Genomic DNA, 21,750 nt, shown 5'->3' on the forward strand with positions numbered 1-21,750 from the left:
AGTGGCTATTTACACCATGTCAAAGAATTATTTTTCCAAAAGGCTTCAGGGTAGAATTGCTTTAAGTGTTGTGTTTATTGTTCTAAATCCAGTTATTCTAAATATCAGCAAATCCTTACAAGCTTTTTGGTGACGTGTTATGCCTTACACATGGTATTCACACTCAATAAAACACTTCACAAAACAAAATATGGATGCTTCTATTACTTAGAGATATTGGTACAATGGGATGGGTCTGAATAATTGTGAAAAGCCTGTTTGTTTTTATGTTTTTCAGTTCTTTCATGTGGTAACAATACTGTACTTTTCCTGCACTAGGCTCTGTAAGACCCGAGAGAAAGGTAATTAATTTGGAGATTCCATGTGCAGCTCAGTCAGTGACGGTTGTGTGGATCCTGCCTTTCTCAGTGAGGACCTTGGCCATTGATGAAGTCATTCTCTCACTTTTACAGGGACGCAAATTGGGCAGGCAGTGGTTAAGATCCTCTGGGTGGACCCTTGAAAACAATGAGCTGGTGTCATTTTAAGAGCAACACGGTGCAAGGGCTTCATTCCCATGCGCAGAATAAGTGCTCTGCTCCTCCCTCTGTCGTCGGGGGCGACCAGGGGCAGGGCACCCAATCAATCAAGCACCAACGTCAAAGCCGCAATAAAACGTTCTCACGTAGAATCGATAAAGTATGTATGTGTGTAAAGCTGACATGCTGAGATGTGATTATGGATCCTCTCACGGCCCCTGAAACTGAGCGCTATCAGTGCAGCCATGTCAATGATCAGCCCCCCCCCCCCCCCCCCCCCTTCACGTTTCACATAGCCAGGGGCTCAGAGAAAGTCTTGGGACGCTTACTTAATTCTATAATAATGCTGCAAATTTATTGGTTTCATCATAAAAAGCCATTGAGAAGCACTGTTTAACATATCTGCACATAACTTTGCCACTGACATTTTCTTTTCATTAAGTGTTATTTTTTTTGACTCACAGATTCATTTCTGTTCTTGCCATTAAAACCAAAAACTGGAGTCCCTGGCTGCCAAAGGGATACTAAACACAAATGTTTGGTGTTTTATGCTATTGCAGAGGTGTTACTAATTAAAAAGCACCCAATGAGACTGCTTGTCAATTAACTTTATATCTCAGAACAGGTCTTTTAGAACTAACTTCAATTTACTTTTACTAATTTATTATGACTTCAAATTATTGCTGTACTTAAAACTACTGATTATTTCTAATGTGGCATTTATTTTTGTAAACAAAAAATATAAGACCAATAAATTTGCAATATTTTTTCTGGATTAAGCAAATGCCCCAAAACTTTCTCTGTGCCCTGTGTTTAAAGTGCGTCAGAGAGAGCTTTGTTCTGCTCTGTCCGCTTGGGTGCCTGGGGGCCGCACGTCTGTACGGCCAGGCCTTCACCTGTAAGGACGCGGGCATATTGCTGATGCCCCCCGTCTGTCTCTCCCCTCTGCACACAGGCTGGAGCGGCTCGTAGAGGTGCTGAGGAAGAAGGTGGGCAGCGGCAGCCTCAGGACGGTGATCTGAGGAGGGGCATGGGGGGGGCGGGGGGGGGGGGTTGCCTGAGGAGTGATGTGCCTGGCCACATCTGGCGACCAGGCCGCTGCGTTTAACACAGTGCAAACACCCCAGCCTTAACTCTGCAAACAGTTGTTAGAAGTGCTGCACTCAGCCCACATTCCAAGCCCAGATCAAACTGAATCATAAATGTTTAACCAACTGGGCTGCTGTGCTTGTATCACTGCCATATTTTTTCTTCCCAAATCACTTATTTTGTTTGATTGCCCCCAATATTCTTTTTATGGTGGCTGTTTGTGTTCATGTGGGCAGAGTAACCCTCTTCATGAGGAAATTTGTTCTTATATTGTATTTTTCTTAAAAAGTTTATTTCCAATGATTTCACAGAATATTGCCACCCCCCCCCCCCCCCCCCCCCCCCATCATATGGGGAAAATATGAGCTGTGGCTGCTCTGAATGCACATCGCTTTATTGGCTTGTTTTATAAAAATCCAGCAGCTTTTTATTGCATGTGTGCCTGTTTATGTATCTGTATGTATTTATGCATACATATATTATTTTTAAGAAACTTTGTTACTAGTGTGTACTGCCAATTATGAGTATGCTATTGAGCTGTTTAAATTATTACATTTCTCAAAATCATTTCACTGAAACGTAAAAAATGATACAGCATGTTAATGCTTATTAGCTGTTTAGCTGTGAAATATTTGTGTATTTTACTGAAATATAATAAACAACTTTTACAGACGTGCAGTGTGTATGTGTTTGTGGTTTTTATTTTTTTTACACTCTGGGGCAAAGGTTGAGTGTTTCTCAGAGCTGAACTGCTGTATTTGCCTCACTGCCCTCGCAAATCTTCATGCAGTTCCCATAAGTGTAACACTCTATCCCCTGTTACAGTAAAAATAAAAATAGTTTACTCCTAGGAAAGCTAATAACTTCTAGTTGAAGATAAAACTATGTTTAACTTATTGTGTTTGCATAAGGTTCACTTGGTAAATGTACTAATTTGGAACATAACTTTAGATGGAAAAACTCATACTTGTAATTAATATTTTGGGAAATCTGGATATTAATCATCTTTACTGGTGATTCTATTGCAGACTCTGTGGTTCATTTGTCACTATATGTTTCATCATATACTAGTGCTGTAAGAGGCTTCACTGTACATGTGTAATATGATTGTAGATCATACTACATGTAACAATTTCATGGACTCCAAAACAACTCTTTTCCACCACTCATTAGTACTATGAAATTATGTGATTTGTTCTCTTGAATAGTGAAACTGTGTTTTTGGAAAGTGTATTTATTTACTTTAGCGTGTTATGAAATGCTAGTTTGTTGGATGTACCCTTTGTGCTCAGTAAACAGACATAGCCTATGAGACATGGCTTAAACACTGCATTTCATTCGTTGGGTAGAGGCAGTGGAGTTTTGATGTCATTTTTCCTTTTTAAAATTTCCCTGCCATCCAGTCAGATGAATTGTCAGGTTTCTTAGAAGCAGGGGATGACGGGAAGGTTCAGCGAAACGTGTCATCTGCCGCATCTCGCCAGTAATGTATTGTCGCCAGAAAGACACGGTTTGAAATACGGTTGATTTTGGCTGCAAAATGAGTCACGTCCGTAGATCTACTCAAAAGCGTGTTACGCGGAGGTACAATACTCGTATGACAAAACTATCGATTACAAAAAAATACAGAAAAACATTCAAAATGTCCAGGCATTCCTTTGGGTTATGTAATTATCTTAGGAAATAATATTGTAACCTACATTACATATATAATCAAGTGATATATCGGACCTAACCTCATTTTACTGTTTTAATCATTTAATTAGTGTTAATATTCTCCTAAAGGAGAAGGCTACATCGTATAAAGTAAATAACCAGAGTAAATCAAATATTTTGGTACATTTGGTAATCCCAAATGTGAAGGTGAGCCTTTATATAAATATATTATTATTATTATTGATATTATTATTATTATTGTTGCTGTTGTTTGCTTGTTTGTAACGCCACCCTTACATTTCTTCGGATATATTTTCTTTTTTTAAAACCAAAATACATACAAATAATATAGTCCGATACCTAATTATAAATGATATAGATGACGTGTTAAGTGAGTATTTTGCGGGTCTGTTTATCCGTTCTGTTCGTCCTGGTATTTCTCGGTATTTTCACACATTACCGTATACCGCCCACTCCTTGCCACTCTGCATGCTGATAATTTATAAACAAAAGAAGGACAAAAGAGATAAGTCGACCTTTACTGAAGGCTATAGGCCAAACAATTATTTTCGCATCGTTTACAGTTTCCTACTCTGCTATCAATGAGCTGACCCTCAAGTGTTCCTCTTCGCCCTTCATCGGAGCAAGGCAGTTTTGCGATGTGTATGCCAGGAGATGATCGATTATGTACTCAGAAAATGGTGGGTGCACAGTCGCACTCAAGATGCAGTGTATAGAAAGGGGAGCTGCCAAGGCGGGACCCGCTGCTGAGTTTCCCTCCCCTTCAATAGAGCTCGAGACTATTACAAGCTTGTCGATTCCACCTCCATTCGTAACCGTGGTGATCGCACAACCTGGGTGTCCTTCTCCCTGTTAAACCCACAAGAGTCCTCCCACTGTAGCTTTCTGTGGTAATCCTACTTGTTCCACATAACAACATTATCTCAGCTACTTCACCAAAGAGAAAGTCTGAAGCGCTATTTCATAAAAAAAATAAATCAATAACTAGTATTACCTTTACTATAGCAGGCCTATTAATTACATCATTTTAACTTCAGTAGATCCGTATTCAGTCACTTGTAGCCTATTATCTACAGTCCTGTGAGTAATTCTTAATCATTTTAAAAATTGATTCATTTATATTCTAATTAGAAAGAGATGCCAAAATATGTTCAGATTTAATTTTCGATGTGCCTAGCACTCTTTGTGCAGCATATTTTGACCAGATCTTTTGCTCCGCATCAGTGTAGAGGATTGCGCCCCATGCTCACGCCGGCATCAAAAGGAGGGGAATCCCGATTAACCGTTATGAAAACCGATCGCATGATGACAGGACTACAAACAACTTTTTATGGGCTTTAATTAAAAACGTGTTCCGGCAGCCCGACCCTGAATGGCCTTCTAAGAAAAGCGTGACTGATCCTGTTGCTATAACGACACCAAATCTTTCAAGCCTTTTCTTCTTTAATGCACTCCATCAATCCATCCATGTATTCACTACGCACATTTTACTCTACTATCAACATAGCTTTGTAGCAAACAATCCACGCTTAAATGCACATCACACATCAACTTAGAAAGCAACATTTGTTTTCTTATATTTACCAAAACCAACTTTTCTGATATTTAATTTTATGATGAACAGTTATAGAAATACGCATTATTTGAATGATTTATCAGTTTTTTAGGGAAAGGCTTACATTTTTTTGATGATATCAAGGATTCCCAAGAAAACTAACGTCATTTGAAATCTGAAAACCTCTCAGGCTGAGAAAGTTATCTTTGCGAGATTCAGCTCAAAAATTAATTCAGTTGTCCGAACACTTCACAAAAACCCAAATTTGGATTTAATATTTGATCAGTTAATATTTCTTAAATGAGTTTTTGTTTAAAACATTTTAGTGTTTATGTGACGGCCGATACGGTTTATGCTTATTGCTCCAATAATAGCTGACTTTGTTTTAAAATATTTGACCCCTTTTATTCATCCGTTACGTCATAAACTACATGCCAAAATATCTTTTTTATCCTTACCGGCAAGAATTTCGCTTAATATTTATTGCTGCTGCATTGGACACAGAAACCAGAGAAAGTTTTTATGACAGTTATTTAATTTATTTCCCTTATTTCTACTCTATTCAAGACAAATGGATTAATGAAGACACAAAACATGGGACGCGAGCAGGCAAGCCCGGGACCACCAACCTCACTTAGCCGATGCATATTAGGAGGGCAATAAGCCCTAATAAACTTCTTCCGTATAATTTTTAATGGAAAACCAGCTGCTTCTAAAGCTGATTTCGGATAGAGATCTCTCCCTCTTCTCCTTCAGCCTTTGAAAGCCCCTTTCTTTCGCCTGTGATTCTGAAGGGGTATTGCTTTGCTCTTTTCGTTGGCCAAGCACAATTGTGTTATTGGAGATAATTAATTCAATCCCCATCAAAAGGTATTAGAAGCGCCTTGGCCCTGTAGTAGCTTTCTAAACTAAGAATAAAAAAGACAGAGAAGAAAAGTCCACGGGTAGCCTCGCTGATGGCTGCTTTTGAAGTAAAAGGGGTTGCGCATTGTCGTCGAAATTTTTGTCCATAAGGCTGAAGAAAGCGCCACGGCTTTTGATGGGAAGACGAGAAATGCCGCATAGGTTGGAAAACAAGGCGCTGCTGAAGTCTCGCTTCTGGACACTGCCCGCTGATAACATATGTCACCCATTAATACAGGCTGCTCGACCTCAATGGATATATTTAATATGCAGGGAACAAGCCGTCCTATTGAATGTCTCGTGGAAGTGCAATAATTACTATGATAATTATTAAAGAATAATTTTAATTATCACCAATCGCATGCATGTCCGTCGAAATAACCCTGTTTCATGATAGTATCTCCATTGATCAAGATGTCAAAATGAGTAGTTTTCGACAGTAGTCTCAAATTGTCCGTTCAGTATGTACGGACAATGCTTTTATTAATTGTAAAAATTGAGCATACTAGTCTACATCAGACTATAAAGTATGCAAAAGTTTGTCACATTTAAAGCAGAAAAATGTTTTAATGATGTGAACGATTTTTAATTTTTTTTAAAAAAAGGTGTTTTCTCAAAAATGACTCCCGTTAATTTTGCGCGATTAGGAAATCATTAGCGCAATGGACAATGCCTCGTCGGAGGAAGAGAAACGCCGGACCAATTTCCTTTATGTTTCTTGCCCTTGCAGTTTCACTTTGATGGTAGCGGCACTTTTCCCAGGTCGCTACAAAGTTTGTTTTACCAGCAGGGCTAACTGTGAACACGAATTGTCTAAAGTTCAGAGATTTCGCATGCAAGCAACTGTTCCCTTTACAGGAAATGCAGAATTACATTGGAAACCTGGTTGTACTTAAACTTTTACAGATGCTTATAATTTAATGTGAATTTTCATATTATATTCATACTCGGATGGGTCAAAAAGTCAACATGTGAAATTAAGGAAATTGAATGTTTCGATTGAGCTTACGTAATGTCCCAAGTAAATTTTCTAACTCCACGAACCACGAAATAATTATACGCGTATATATATATACACACACTCAGCATTAATGCTATTAATTCTTTTTGTCATAGTGAGGCTGTCTGTGGGAACCTCTGTTTCACATTGCTCTTGTAACATCTAAAACAGCTTTATCGAGGTGATTTCAAATCGATCCCTGTGAAAATTGCATAATCGACGTTACCTGTCATTTTAAACTGGAAACTAAAGTTTCCTTCTAAATCATTAGTAAAGTCATTTACAAAGCACTCGAATCTAATTTTCATCAACATTATGAACATTAGCATATTTTTAAAAGTACATCCTATCCATATGATACAAATTAAGTCAGCCCCTATTTACATTTCGTTACTTACGAAATAGATTTGATACGTAAACATACATTTCAGTACTTTATGATTTCCAAGTCTCAATCAATGGGTCATTTTTTTTATCACTAAGAAGTCTGATGCCGGAAAATTACTTAGTAATTAACAAGAGTGGAAATGTCACTATTTTTCAATAATTCCCGCACCAAGCGTCGTAATATATTTTCAAATATTTAAATTGATGTTTCATTGAATAATGAAATATTAAAACGATTAGCAAGATCGAAATTGAATTTTTAAAGCCTCATTCTTTCTGCAATATCGGAGATTTTTTTGTCTTGGATTTAGGTAAAAAATGGGTAAGCTGACTGCAAGAAAACTTGTTATAACGTCATTGTCCCAGTAAAGCAAGGTGTAAAGAATAACATAAAGGTCCTATCTGTGTGAAAATATCTGTAATGAGTTTGATAAATAACTATCAATTAATAAAACATAACATTCAATTCTCAAATCTTTGTAATAAAATGCGTATATAGCGGTGTTTTATGCACACATTTCATTTTAAAATCCAAAATATGGAAGACGTAGACAATAAAATCATAGTCTGTCTATATAAATTGAATGCCGATGCAAGGAATGACGAAGGTGTAATTAAACTTTCCGCGAAATAATTAGCTATTATTGTATTATTAAACGATATACAACAATAACAAACAATAATAAAATATTTCTAAAGATTTTTTTCTTTTAGTTACTACACAGCTCATAAAACAAATATATTAAATTATAGTAACTGCTACCGGTTTGAAAATGGTTCTATAACAGGCTTCGGTTGGCAAATTATATTTCTAATTTCAGCGGGTTTAAAATTTCGACAAGTATAATAAAAAGCTGTAACCGTTAAATATGCGAATATTAGAAATACAAAATAAATTTTAACACATTCTACATTGGAATGTCAGGCTTTTTTTATTCCATGCGATTTGACTGGTGTGTCGAACTCAATTGAATTCTCCATTTTATTTGCGCATCGGGGGGCAATTACATGATAATTAAACGAATTTCACGGTTACTCAGCCAAAATGTGTGCCGACAAAATACCATGATCAAAGTAAAATCTGTTCAGGTTCAGGAGCCCTTCGTGTAGGTTACAATTGACAAAAAGATTATTTGGCCTTTCTATGATATTGTTGATATATCCGTTTCAATGGGCATGCCCACACGCATGTATTTCTCTAGCAACGTGCTGAAATGATACTTAAGTTCCGCGTTTTTGTTAAAAATTAGCACTCTTTATGTCCATTTCCCGGTTCTGTCGTAGATTAAACGAATAAGCGGTTGATTTGAGTGTTAATCACCTAATAAAACAAGGACAGAAAGACAAAAAAAGCGGAGGAAGCGTTAAGGGCGAGCGCCGAAGAACGGAACAAGAAAACAAGAACATGAAAAGCTTTCTCCTCGAAATATTTACCAAGATTCTGAAAACACTTAAAATCCGAAAATATAAAGGTTAAAGAAAGTTAAAGAGATAAAAGCTCGGCCGTCGAATCATACTAATGTAACGACTGATGTATATTTATAGATCGGCTAATATATGAACAATCAACTTTATATATATATATATATATATATATATATATATATATATATATATGTATATATATATATATATATAATATATATATAATGTTTATATATAAACAAACAACAGATCAAACATAGAATTGTAGTACAAATACATGCGAACTGCATCATTTATTAATTCAGTTGTGAGTTGAACAAATAATGTAAGATTTCTGTATACGTCATTGTTTCGGATTCGATTGGAATTATTTCCAGAAATTACAAAAAGTAAATCAAGATACTTTTGATCTTTTATTTAAAAATTACCAAGAAATAAATTATGCAACCCAAATGGCACGAGAGTAAACAGGAAAAGATAACAGATAAGCAGTTGAATAACTCTCAATGCGCTTCACTTAAAATATCACAGAAGACTTGGGAATTGCTTCACATAGAAATGCGTTTTATTTATAATAATGCATTTCACTGCGGATGAACGTTTTATATATACAAAATTGTTTAAATGTGTATGTCAAAACTAAGCAAATAAAACCAAAGCAATGAGTAAAATGACAACATCTATAAACGGAACATCTGGTCGCAGAGGATTTGTTTTTTTTTTGTCTTTTCTTTTTACATTTTTACCTGTATTACGTTGACAGTCCACAAAACCTTAGTGACCTTCATTCATGCGCACTGTAACATATCGGAAAGATTCGTGGTGGCGACTACAGGTTCGGGGGAATACAACATTATTATACAAGATCGAATTTGTTTTAATTAAATACACTACCAAAACACTTGCAATGATTTCCAGCTGGGATATACAGTCATTCAAATGGCACACTTTACAGTATATTTTATTTTATACATTAGCATTCTTATACATTAAGGTAACAGTCTTTATGCACCAAGTGCATGCAAAATAAAATATTTTCTGCTGTCTTCCTTCAGTACGGTAGAAGTAACAGGAAACTAAGATGTGTTAAGGACAGGTCTCGAATACACACCTTGATAGTAAGAAGCTTCTATTGCAGAAGGGTCCATGGAGGCTCTTCCCGCCATTGTGGCACTGCCGAGCGGCAGACTGGAAGAAATGCCTGACCCGTAGGAGTACTGCAAAGCCTGCTCGTACGCCTTCAAGTCCAGTTTATGCTGCTGCTCTGAAGAAGACATTAAATTATTGATGGAAAACGGATGATTGAAAGAATAATGTGGGTCTCCTTTAAGGTGCAGCTGGGATTCGTGAGACATCGAATGCGGAGGCAAGGATATGGAGGACAAGACAGTGGCCGAACTGGGCACTGGGTGCACTGGCGGGCCGCTGTTCTTCAGTTCAGAAACTGTGGTGCCGCTCGAGTGGTCCAAACTATGAGGACTAGATGACTGGTTCGAACTGGAGATGGAGCTGGAGTCCATATGTCCACCCTTATTGTTTGCACTGTCAGAAGGCGAACCCGAACCGTTGGACTGATCTTTCCTGCCATCAGATCCTTTGCTCGTAGACAACTTTTTCTCGCACTTAAAGCGCTTCTGCCTGCGGAGGTAGCAGCCATTCTCAAACATATTTCCAGAATCTGGGTGCAGGGCCCAATACGAGCCTTTTCCTGGTTTATCGGGCGACCGGGAAACTTTGACGAAACAATCGTTGAACGACAGCGAATGCCGTATGGAGTTTTGCCACCTCTGTTGATTCTGCCGATAATAGGGAAACAGGTCCATTATCCACTGGTATATCTCGCTAAGTGTGAGCATCTTGCTCGGCGATTGTTGGATTGCCATGGTTATTAGAGATATGTACGAATAGGGCGGCTTTGCATGTGGGTAACTTCTTCTAAAAGTCTTAGTGTCCCGCACCCGGTTCAGACTGGGCTGCCCGTACGCCATTGAACTCATGGTCGGACTCATGCTGGAGTAAGGGGTCAGCGCGTTCATGGAAGCCTGCTGAGCGGACATGGCGTTCATGTTCGTGGGGCTGAGAGCGGCGCCCATCGCCGATACGCCGCTAGTCATCCCATTGATCGCGCTCGTCGCGCTCGGGGGCATCCCTGTCATTGTCCCGGGGCTAAGTGTGGCACCCAGACTTGGATTGGCATAGGACATATTGAAAGAACTGGGTGTCATATTTCCGCTGGTAGACATACCCATGTAACCGTTCATGCTATTCATAGAGCCCAGTCCTGTATTCATACCACTGTTCGGTACAGATGAGTACACCTAAAAGAAAACAAACAATATTCACACATTTAAATACCCATGAAAACATTTGAATGCTAGTCTTAAATAAACACTTCTATCTTAACAATTGACCCTATTAATTTACACACAATAACTTCTGCGCGTTAATTCTTTGAAATTGTGCTTAAATAGATTAGGTTCTCCGTAGCATTCAATGCAAATGTGTTGACAATGAGAAGTGATAGTTTTTTCTTAAAGACGTCTCGTGTGTGTTAAGATTTGAACAGAAAGATAAAACTCAAGAAAAACAAAAGTGACGATTATTCCATCGAAATCATGACCCAATTTTTTTATAATACAAGTGGGTCAAATTGCACTTTTAGCTGAAAATTAAATTAGCACGATGCAATATGGCAAATGAAAATGTTTTAATTTAAACGAAATAGTAAATCGACAGTAAACACTAAATTAATAGTAAAGACTAGAACACTGATATATTGCACCCGTGCCGGTGTTTTGTCCGTGTTTCGCAACCTTAAACATCATAGGAGATATAACATGTATATATTTAAGCGTATTTCTTTTCACGTGATTAACATTTAAAAAAACATAAGCGAATGTCTGACTGGCTTAGTTGGATAAACATTAGCATTTTAAATGTAAATTTTAAACAAGAAAATATCACCAATCTCTGAAAGACAAAACAAGAATTTCAGTTTCACTACCGCGGGTCTGGACAATAAATGGCTATTATAAGGAGCTTGATAAAGAAATATATTTGAAACTGAAAGTTTCATTTTTACTGTTGACTCAAACAGGAGAAGTTTTCAAATTCTGTTAAGGATCCGCGAGGTAGGCTGCGGTAGACTATACACGTTCACTGCTGCCACCCGGCGGGTTCGCTGTTCTTGAACTGTGCGAAGAATGATCCTGAAACTAAAGCCGCATAAGAATGTGTTCCCCGAAACAGTCTACCAAATATTTTAGCGGAATAGTACTCTACCTTTTTACTATCAAATCACTTAAGGACATAATCTGTTCGCATCGTATTTATTCAGTTCACCTACAGTTCTAGTCGCTCAATCAAATCAAACAGGCAAATAAATAAAACGCAAATATAAATTAATGTTAGAAACATACCTCTTGCGCGTCACTGTAATAGCTGCTCCAATCTGGGGTCTCTTGTCCTTCCATCTTTACAGTACCCAACATTTCGGTGAAAACTGCAAATTGTTAGCATTCAATCTCAAGACCAAAGTTTTAGGAGAAGCGATTCCTAAAAAGTGGTTCGCCGACACGAGGCGCAGCTGCACCGCGACCAGAGGTGTAGAGGAAAGTGAGGAAGTGTTGAATGTGGTGTGAGTTGGAGTTTAGCTCCCTCCGCCGTTTGTTACGTCGCAGCGGTACGGCCCACTTTTTTCATTCGCTTAGGTCCCATGCTTTTTCCCCCCCGAAGAAACACCTTCATCACGAGTGCACCTGCAACTTACAGTAGGCTACACCGCTCAATGTCATGACGAGGGGACGTGGCAGTATTAGATATCAACTATAACCAAAGCGGCTGTTGTGATCATTGCTTTCTTTAATAATTGTGGACAATAAACAGTGGACATGGGAGTGTGTGTGTGTGTGTGTGTGTGGGGGGAGGGGGGGGGGTAGACACACGGGCATCTGGGTGTCACTTACCATGGATGTAGCTTCAATATATATATGAAAAGTAGATAAAGACGCAGGCTATAACTTAAATTAACTGCCTTGTAATTAAAATGAAACGGAAGGGAAACTTTTCTTTATAATTCTTTGTAATTTTTTCCAACTTCACTATCTATCATGGTGTTAATTTATTTTCTAATTTTCTACTATTTCTGATTATTATTATTATTTTAGGCCAAAAAGAGGGAACATTTTAAATACATTTTGGGAAGCGATATTTCTTGAGTCACTTATTAAAGTTATTACGCAGAAATATGAATAGCCTATAATCTCGCAACAGCCTGCATATCAAATACTGACGAACACGTTAGAATAATATACAGATAAATCCCTTAGAAAATTAAATGGAATTTAATTTAGAGTACATAAATCAATAACTACGCATCCGTATTACGATGCTGTATTCCATATTTTCAGTAACTAAATAATAAACAAAAAAGTATAGAAATAATAAATGTAAAAATACTCTAAGAAATATAAATAATAGTTTCTTTCAGCACATGTGGTGTGTATAGGCTATGTCTTTAAAGCATAAGGAATCGCAAAATAATTAAAAACAATAGTTTTACACTGGTATCTTGTACGATTTCAAAAATACTTACAATAGCGCCTCCCAGGGCTACTGCCTCGTATTAGGCATTAATGCGACTTAAAATATATGGAATGCTATATATTTACAATAAGTTACGCCATAACAGCTTCCTCACGTACATAATTACAAAACCTCAATTCAAATCTGAAAAAATAACTGCACAATATTGATAAAAGAACATTCCCAGTTTACTAGTAGGCCTACATTTGAAACGTTTTAAAAAATCATAAATACCTTTGATATACATGATAATTTACGGATGAATAAGTATTTGTTTAATACGTTCTATTTTGTCTGTGATGTTATTATAGGATTAAATATGATATGTCATGCCCATAATATTTGTTTATACTTTTTAAAGATATTTCGTGTTTCCCGAAGTCCTGGGACAAGGTTTTACGGCTTCGCAAACTGAAGTCTCGCGGCAGCTTCACGTTAGCGACCTTCGCGCTCCTCTCTCACGCCTGCGGCTCGCTGTTAAAACACAGATCACGGTGTCACCTTCTACTGTTAATCAATTTATGACCGAATTACACGGGCAATTATCGCCCTACATAGGATTATCCCAGAGTGATTTCAAACAGCATTAGCGAAAGCTAATCGATTTGCACAGAGCAGATTAAATTGCCACTATGCGAAGACAATGCGCTTCTGAAGTACAAGGCGGTTTAAAATGCATAGGGTTTTCATTATTTTTATTTGACCAAGACGATCATGTTTTAGTGCGCACATTCGTATTACGACGCAAAGACGTCTTTTGTTGTGATGTAATGTCACTTGCAATGAGGTCATAATGCACGTGCAAAATTCATACATTCATCCGCTTCCAAAAGGATGTTCAATACAAGACCTTTAGGGTGTATATCTACACATAAAATGTCTAAAAAAGGAACAGCATTTCATTTTACCCCTAACATCACCTGTGATTAAGGTTATAATTTAAAATGCAAGACCATGTGTTGACTTCAGCACTATCATGTAAAAATCAACCGTTCACAGTTCAAATTAGTCTGGATGAATGGTTCACATGTTTACAGTACTCCACATGCAAGGTTTGACACGTCTTTTAATGTGGTGTGTCAGGTTTTGTCTAGAACATTCCCAACATATTTCAGATCCATTCAGATCATTAGTAGCTACCAAATAAAATGTAATTTCCGCAGTAGAGTAAATAATGAGAAATGCATGCGTATTACAACAAAATGAGAACTTGTAAAGATTACTAGTATAAAAATATCAGAAACGTACGAATTACGTGACAAATGCAAAAATTACGAATAGGCTATAAGGAAAAATCAAATAAACACTGTTGGCCATAATATAAAAATCTTTTTGAAAAAAACATATAGAGAAATGCACAATTATATATTGGAGGCTGTTATTTTTTTTACACAACAAAACTTCTCTGCCTTTTTTACTTTTCGAAGATAATATTATTTCTTCCATCAGTTAATCTGTCCCCTGATCGGACTAACTATAGAAACTCTGGTTATATTATGTGACGTCATGATAGTATGTTGAGCAGAGTAGGATAGTGTCAATCCGTTTCCCCCAGTTTCGCAAGCTATGTATATATATATATATATATATATATATATATATATATATATATATATATGGTATATTTTACATGACATATGCACAACGATTCTTTTATTATACAGCAAATTATGCATTTAAGCACAATCTGAGGTGCAATCTCTGTGTGTATTTTTTTCGACTGACGAATAGGCAGAAGTTCAGTCTCCTAGATATATTATTTTGAAATAAATGTACAGCCACAATGGTCTGCAATAATCTGCATGCAAGTTCGCTTTAACATGAACTGGATAGGCCTATTCTGGTCGTTTCAGCAATATTGTGCTTGAGGCATTTTATAGAATTCCCTGGGTACATTTTCAGTACCTCGGACAGGGAATCCTTCAAGGCCTATGTCTGATATTGCTTTGTATGGTTGTTTATTGTTTGACATTACCATCACAAACGCCTGTGCTTGACTCCTGTTACTTGACTCGACTACAGACCTATTTACTTTTTTACTTATCTGATCCAATCTATTATGGCCATTCCTTAATGTATTGGTCGGCTCACAAACTTAATTTGTTATTATCGTTCTGTTGAAAAGCGTTATGATCGCCAATATAATGGCACACACACCGTATTCGCAACACGCGTGCTTCTCTCCGTCTGTGCATGCATAGGTAATTTAAAACACATCAACATTAACGCGGGCTTCTTGTTTTTCCATCCTTCTCGGTGTACTAGGATTCACTCAGTCAAAGAATGTTAACCTTTCCACGTGGTTCCGAGCAGTTGACTGGTTGCTAGGAGACCTTCGGCATTTACTAGCCCTCAGTGATTTCAAAGCCCTGAAGAGGACAAGCAAATTGAAAACTTAAGATCAGACAGAGAAATCTCACAAAGGCGTCTGTATTTGAGCATGTAAATGAAATATAAACAAAAAAAAAAAACGAAGCAAACTTATGAGGGACTTATTACTCGCCAGCTGTTGCATAAAGGTAAGATGAAAATACCAAGCCAAGGCCACGGCGTTTGCTTTACTCGCTAACCAGCTATACATAGAGCTATAGCGTGAAACCCGTAGCTATAGTTAGTTAATCAATCCGCTCAGAATACGCCAGTGGGTTATATAAAGAAAATACAGATATGGTAAGATAAGCGGTATTAGTCATATGCCGTTGTTATTTCTGTAATCGGGTAACCAGGAGACATTTTACAATAGCTGGATGGCCAGAAAACAAGCACAACCGTAGCTTTAGGATCGTACCTATAATTTAAATTTCAGAATTTTAAATTACCCCTCAACTGCTGTTATAATTTAGCGAAGCGCTTTTGGTCATATGACGAAAATCAATAGCTACTGAAAGTCCCTATAATTTCGCAGGCGGGGACCGGCATGTTTTTATTAGGCTATTATTATTGTTATTATTAATATTTCTATCTTAACTAAATGTGAACCTCTTTTAAATCTTGTTGGCAGGTGCTGCACTCGAATGGAGCAGCTAAAAGCATGCAGGCGTAGACAGGCATGTGTGTTTTCCGTTCGCTTCGGAAATTTGCTGCTACACCGCCTTGTTAACGGCCAGAAGAACAACGTTAAAGTTAATATAAATACTCACGGTTCATACTATTACATAGTATAAGGAAGCTAATAGTATAATTTATAATATACTTGCATCCCAATAATCCTGCATAAGACATACTTGCGTAATCACAGTGTGTATTTGTTACTTGCTATTGTATATTCGTTTGCGTGTAGGCCTATTTATGCAATGTAAACAATAATTATGAATTTTTAGTAGGCCTATAATACATAAAAAACTAAAATTCTTAAGAATAATAATAAAAAGAACAGAATGCCCCGAGTAAGCTCTTAAAGTTTAATAAAGGCAACAGCATTAAAAGTATTTATGTTGGCTAGAATTAAATGATAAATTCAACTGGAAGAAAGCAGGACGGGTTCCTCCATTTGTGGATTTAAAGCCGACCGGGTCCTTATGTTTGTGTGGGGTGGGGAGTTAGCGTTACCTGTGACATACTGCCCGGATGACAGCGATCTTGGATGTATAGGGAATTGTTTTAAATTGATGCATGGGTATGAAATTATTAATATTTAAAATTAATTTGTCACCACAATCATGGACATGAACAAATATATTGTTACTTTTTATGTGTCTGTGACATTTATGTGGGTTTGTTCAAGTGTGTATATAGTATAAGCATAATAAACATTAATATTATGGAGAATGTGCTTGAACTAGCTATGGCAGTCAGTACTGTATGTGGAAAATTGTACCATTTGGAAAGGTTGGTAGAGTGCTGGTGGTATCTGCAACCAATAAGCCTTTAAAATACTCCAAATTGGGACTGTGATTGAACTGGAGCAGGGCACCTGAGTGAAGAGTAATGTTAGAGTAATGTATCACCTTGCAGAGAGATCCTGTGTGGCAGACAGCTTAGCCATGGAGGTTCCAGCTGAATTTATCTCAGATGATGAGCCCCCGACTGTATCCAGCTCTCACCTTAAGAACAAGCACCGGCAAGCTGTGCCCATTAGGCCAGCTGGACTGAGCCAAGGGGAGATAGGAAGCCCAAAAGAATTATGGGAAAAGAGCAGCTACAAAGTGGCAGAGAGCTGGAGGAACAGGAGTGTGTCTTCACCACAGAAAGCCGCTCTGAAGCCAGGCATAGCTCACACGGCAGACAGCGCCAAAACAGCAAAAAAGTCACACAGTCCAAAGGCTCTTCCAAAACCCAGGTCAGCGAAGCCAGCTCTAAGAAGTGGGATGTCTGTATTTAAGCCACACACCTCTACCCAACAAGCGCCCATTTCCAGGCAAGAACAACCTCATATGCACCCTTACTGGGAGACATGGCCGGCAGGTAGGGAAGTTTGCCAAAACGCAGGGAAGGGTCAATGGAAACGCCAGGTGCTCCGTGGGCCGGCGTCAGCGTTCAGACTGGAGCCCATGAACAGAAAGGCCAGCAGGACTCCTACAAACACCTGGAGCATGAAGTCCGCAGCTCATTTGCTGGAGGAGGCCAAGCAAATCGCCGGGATTAAGTCCATGGGAGAAGAAATGGCCCCTGTGGAAGAAGAGCCAGATCAGGCACCTACTGGGGATGCTGGGAAGATGGTGGAGAGGAGCATCTGGGGCGCTATGGATGTGGAGGTGCTGAAAGTGGTGCCAGGAGACACCATGGAGAGCCAGGTAAGCCAGCGGTATTGGCCAAGGTTACACTGATAAAAGCCTTGGCAAAGCCACCCGCTGTCCCTCAGCGTCTCACTCCTTTACACTTTCCAGATATTGTCTAGTACATATATTAGTAAAAAGTTTTTATGCACGGGGCTACCCGGGCTGGAGCCCAGGGGCCTTCACTAAAAAGGGACCTCAGCTAACCTTATTAAAAAAACAATTAACTACAGATAGTAGTGGGGGGGTGAGGGCTCTGACTTCTCAAATAGCCCAGGGGCATGTTAATGTGCCTCTATATGCCAACATTCATAGTGTTCATTGCACCACCATACAAATTCAGTGGTCAGGGGATTTGCATTATGAAAGAAAAAAGTTAAGTCTTCCATAATTATAAATAAGCTACATGACTGTTTAGCATGGAAGATCATGTTGATACTGTGTAAACGATTCAAGATTCTTCATTTGTCTTTTGTACATCAGTACATAGAGTTCCTTACACCTTTTGTATCTGAAGTATATAAAAATCGCAATTTCACTGTTGCTTTCAAGATGTGATTGATTATAGTAGGAACTTTAAATGGCTACTACCATTTAAATTGAACTATTGTTAAAATTTTGTTGTTAATTATAAATAGGTGGGAATTATAGTGGGTACATGTAATATATGTAATATACAGGAATAGGTAGGAAGAAGGACAGAGTTTTAATTTGAATTCTATTGGTCTCGAAATGAAGTTAATTCTTGTAATATGCTGCATTGATATTGTTAAATATTAAGTTAGGAAAAACAATATTTGTGGTAAAATGCAGTACTTCTCTGTAGAATCCCTATTCAGGCAAAGCTGCCAATTAAACCACATTATTCACTTTGCTCGATACAGTACAGTGCTCTGCCAGCCTTTTGCCACACAGTATGGGAGAAAGCATTGTGAGAGACTTGGAAAAATGACGACCTGGCCCTTTAAGGAAACTACCAGACCAGATCTAAAAATCTAGAGGTAGAGACAGATATCAAAGGTAAACAAGACTCTGCTTTCTGTGGGTCCTGCAAAATCCGCAATGGAGCCTCTTTGCGTTTGCTCCCGCTCTCTCTCTAATTCGTTACCCTTCTCCTGCTTGGGCTGAGAGGTCTTACCAAGAGCTCAGCTACAGGCCCTCGACGATGGCCCAGCAGGCACTGGACCATGATGTCCGCTTCATCCAAGCAGGCCCTGGACCTCACAGGTCTCTAAATGGCTCTGTCTTCCTGTGCTGAGAATAGGATTGCATTAGCTGTAATGTGTTTCTCTGCTATGTTTAAAAAGGCCCTTTATTCAAAAGGCGCTGCTTTCCTTGGTGGAAGTACTGGACTAGGTTGCTATAAGATCCCTCTTTAAATTAAAAGGCTTTAAAGACCTTTTCATTGCACTTACTGACATTATACTATAAGTGTGATTCAGGCTGTGGTTATTAGGCGATGAAGTTAAATATTACTATCTCAGTGACGCTTCTAAAAGAATGATTTACAGTTTGGGCTAAGAAAGCTGAAAGATAAAATGAGATAAGCTAAGAAATGGCTCTTTAATCAAGCCAGCCCTGTGATCGGATGGTGAGGTAATGCTATCCTAAGGTATGCCATTCATTCACAAAATGCTGCTGTAGCAGACTTTGTAATCAGTGGCCTGTTACCTGTGTAGTGTCTTTAAGATTCGGTGCAGATATGTGAAACTGTTCTTTCAGGTACACTTCAAAGGAGGACTTTGGTATGGCTAAAATATTTCTGCATTTTGGGTAATAATTTATGCATGTTACAGGAAGAATTTACTGTACTTTGTGGCACCAGATTAGAAATGGCTTTTTAGTAGACCTGGACTGTTCAAATAAATTTCTATAGAATTTCAGATACACTCTATGGACAAAGTTGAAAGCATAGAAAATGACCAAAATGTCTTGATATGCGTACCAAGTCATTTGGACAATTCTATGCTTCCAACATAGTGGGAACAGTTTGGGGAAGGCCCTTTTCTGTTCCAGCATGACTGTACCCCAGTTTTCAAAGAAAGGTCTATAAAGATATGGTTGGGTAAATTTGGTGTGGAAGAACTTGATTGGCCCATACAGATCCCTGATCTCAACCCCATCAAACACCTTTCGGATGAACTACAATGGAGATTGTGAGCCACACCTTCATGTACAACATCATTGACTGACCTCACATATACTCTTCTGGATGAAAGGGCAAAAATTCAATTCTCACAGACACACAAAATCTTGTGGAAAGCCTTCCCAGAAGAGTGGCAGCTGTTATAGCTGCACAGGGGGGGGGGACGGGGGGGGGGGGGGGGGGCAACTGCACATTGATGCCTATGGATTTAGAATGGGATGTGTTAAAAGTTCCTGTGGGGATGATGGCCAGGTGTCCCAATACTTTTGTCCATATAGTGCAGGTCAAAAACTGAAATAATAAAAAAATAAAAAACAATGTAAAATAACTGCACTATTTATATACTAGTCTATAAATAGTAGTGTAATTGAGTTTGCTCCTTGTTTCTTTAGTAAGGTTCATTAGTAGGCTAGTAAAGTTAATTTGCTCATTTCAAACTAGGTCATGGGGGGAGACTAGCCAGCTTCCCCTGTTTGAAAGACCACCAGCCACCACTGATTGGATCTGTCCCTGCTGTTTCCTTATCTATCCATACTAGGGCTGTCAATAGATTAAAATATTTAATCGCACAACTGTCCATAGTTAATCACAAATTAATCGCAAATTAAATCATAAATTTATTCAACATTTACTATTAAGGGATTTTTCAGGTGTTGATTTTCTTATCAATATTCGATGCAAATGTATTCTTATGCAAATGTATGCATTTATTATTGGAAATCAATTACCAAAAATAAATAACAACAAAGATTGTCCAAAGGTCATCAGAAACCCATCATCATTTAAGAAAAACACAAGCCCAACAACAGATAAGCACGTTGACCTGCTAAATATTACACATTAATTAGTCATAAAACTAAGTAGAGATCAGAGGTCGGCAACTTTTTAAAGCAAAAAGCCCTTTTATATTAAATGTCTGACCCAAGATTTACAAAGAGCTCCAATGGAAACAGAAGAGGGTTTGAAATACGATTTTTAAAGCGATATCGGTACATATGCATTTAACACAAAAACAAAACTTCAAGTACTTACAAAGAATAAAGAAAAACAATTTCGGGGGAGCGGGGGGGTTCTCAGTTTTAAATCACTCGGATGCGTAACAGCGCGAAGGTGACTAATATCACTATATTGTTCAGTTCTGTACCGATAGTCTTCGCCCTCACCCAAATTCGTTTGGCTTTGCAATTGTCTGCCCTTCACTCTCCACTTTACTACTTGTTACTGCTGAAAACTCGTTTCGCTTTGCAATTGTCTGCCCTTCACTCTCCACTTTACTACTTGTTACTGCTGAAAACTCGTTTCGCTTTGCAATTGTCTGCCCTTCACTCTCCACTTTACTACTTGTAACTGCTGAAAACTCCGGAAAGCATATATACCGTTTGACCGGAGACATTCTCTCGTAGAGAATGACTTTGAGAAAGATGTAAATTATGCAGAAGCACGCGACGGACCGCCTCATTCACATATAGCTAAAGAAATACCTAAATGAAAAATAATAGTAACCCATAAATAAATTATTTATATTTACGAAAGTATTATCATAATATGTTAAGACATGAAAATGCGAATGCGCCTATTCTGAGCATTTTTCCCTCAAAAGGTCATGATCACATTTATAAACAAATCATTCATTTTTAAACTGAATTTAATTTTCATTGTTATTTTGAGGTCATTATGCATGTAGCAGCAATTGAAATGTGATTGAACTTGACCTTCTACATGTTGCTTTGTGATGTCATTTCTGGTTTTGA

The 21,750-nt window shown here is 38.1% G+C and overlaps 3 protein-coding genes across 5 annotated transcripts in view; 2 read left to right on the plus strand and 1 right to left on the minus strand.

The window, feature by feature from the left end:
- The window catches only part of mipol1 (mirror-image polydactyly 1), a 70,665-nt gene extending 68,724 nt beyond the window's left edge, over positions 1 to 1,941 (plus strand). For all 3 annotated transcript variants that reach the window (XM_023840306.2, XM_023840304.2, XM_023840303.2), the window contains one exon: positions 1,474 to 1,941. In XM_023840306.2, the coding sequence (XP_023696074.1) occupies positions 1,474 to 1,540 (67 nt within the window). In that variant the 3' untranslated portion in view covers positions 1,541 to 1,941. The remainder of the gene's footprint in view (positions 1 to 1,473) is intronic.
- Positions 1,942 to 9,097: 7,156 nt separating this feature from the next.
- On the minus strand, positions 9,098 to 12,174 carry foxa1 (forkhead box A1). Its single transcript, XM_023825822.2, has 2 exons — positions 11,974 to 12,174; positions 9,098 to 10,872 (listed from the first exon to the last, which is right to left on the minus strand). Exons 1-2 carry the CDS (start codon positions 12,043 to 12,045, stop codon positions 9,631 to 9,633), a joined length of 1,314 nt encoding a protein of 437 aa, XP_023681590.1. The 5' UTR covers positions 12,046 to 12,174; the 3' UTR covers positions 9,098 to 9,630.
- Positions 12,175 to 15,480: 3,306 nt separating this feature from the next.
- The window catches only part of ttc6 (tetratricopeptide repeat domain 6), a 70,765-nt gene continuing 64,495 nt past the window's right edge, over positions 15,481 to 21,750 (plus strand). Inside the window, exons 1-2 of the mRNA XM_023840287.2 lie at positions 15,481 to 15,657; positions 17,093 to 17,871. Of these exons, the coding sequence (XP_023696055.2) occupies positions 15,585 to 15,657; positions 17,093 to 17,871 (852 nt within the window). The 5' untranslated portion in view covers positions 15,481 to 15,584. The remainder of the gene's footprint in view (positions 15,658 to 17,092; positions 17,872 to 21,750) is intronic.

The sequence above is a fragment of the Paramormyrops kingsleyae genome, chromosome 14 (assembly GCF_048594095.1).
Source record: "Paramormyrops kingsleyae isolate MSU_618 chromosome 14, PKINGS_0.4, whole genome shotgun sequence".
In the NCBI taxonomy this organism is placed as follows: Eukaryota; Metazoa; Chordata; class Actinopteri; order Osteoglossiformes; family Mormyridae; genus Paramormyrops; species Paramormyrops kingsleyae.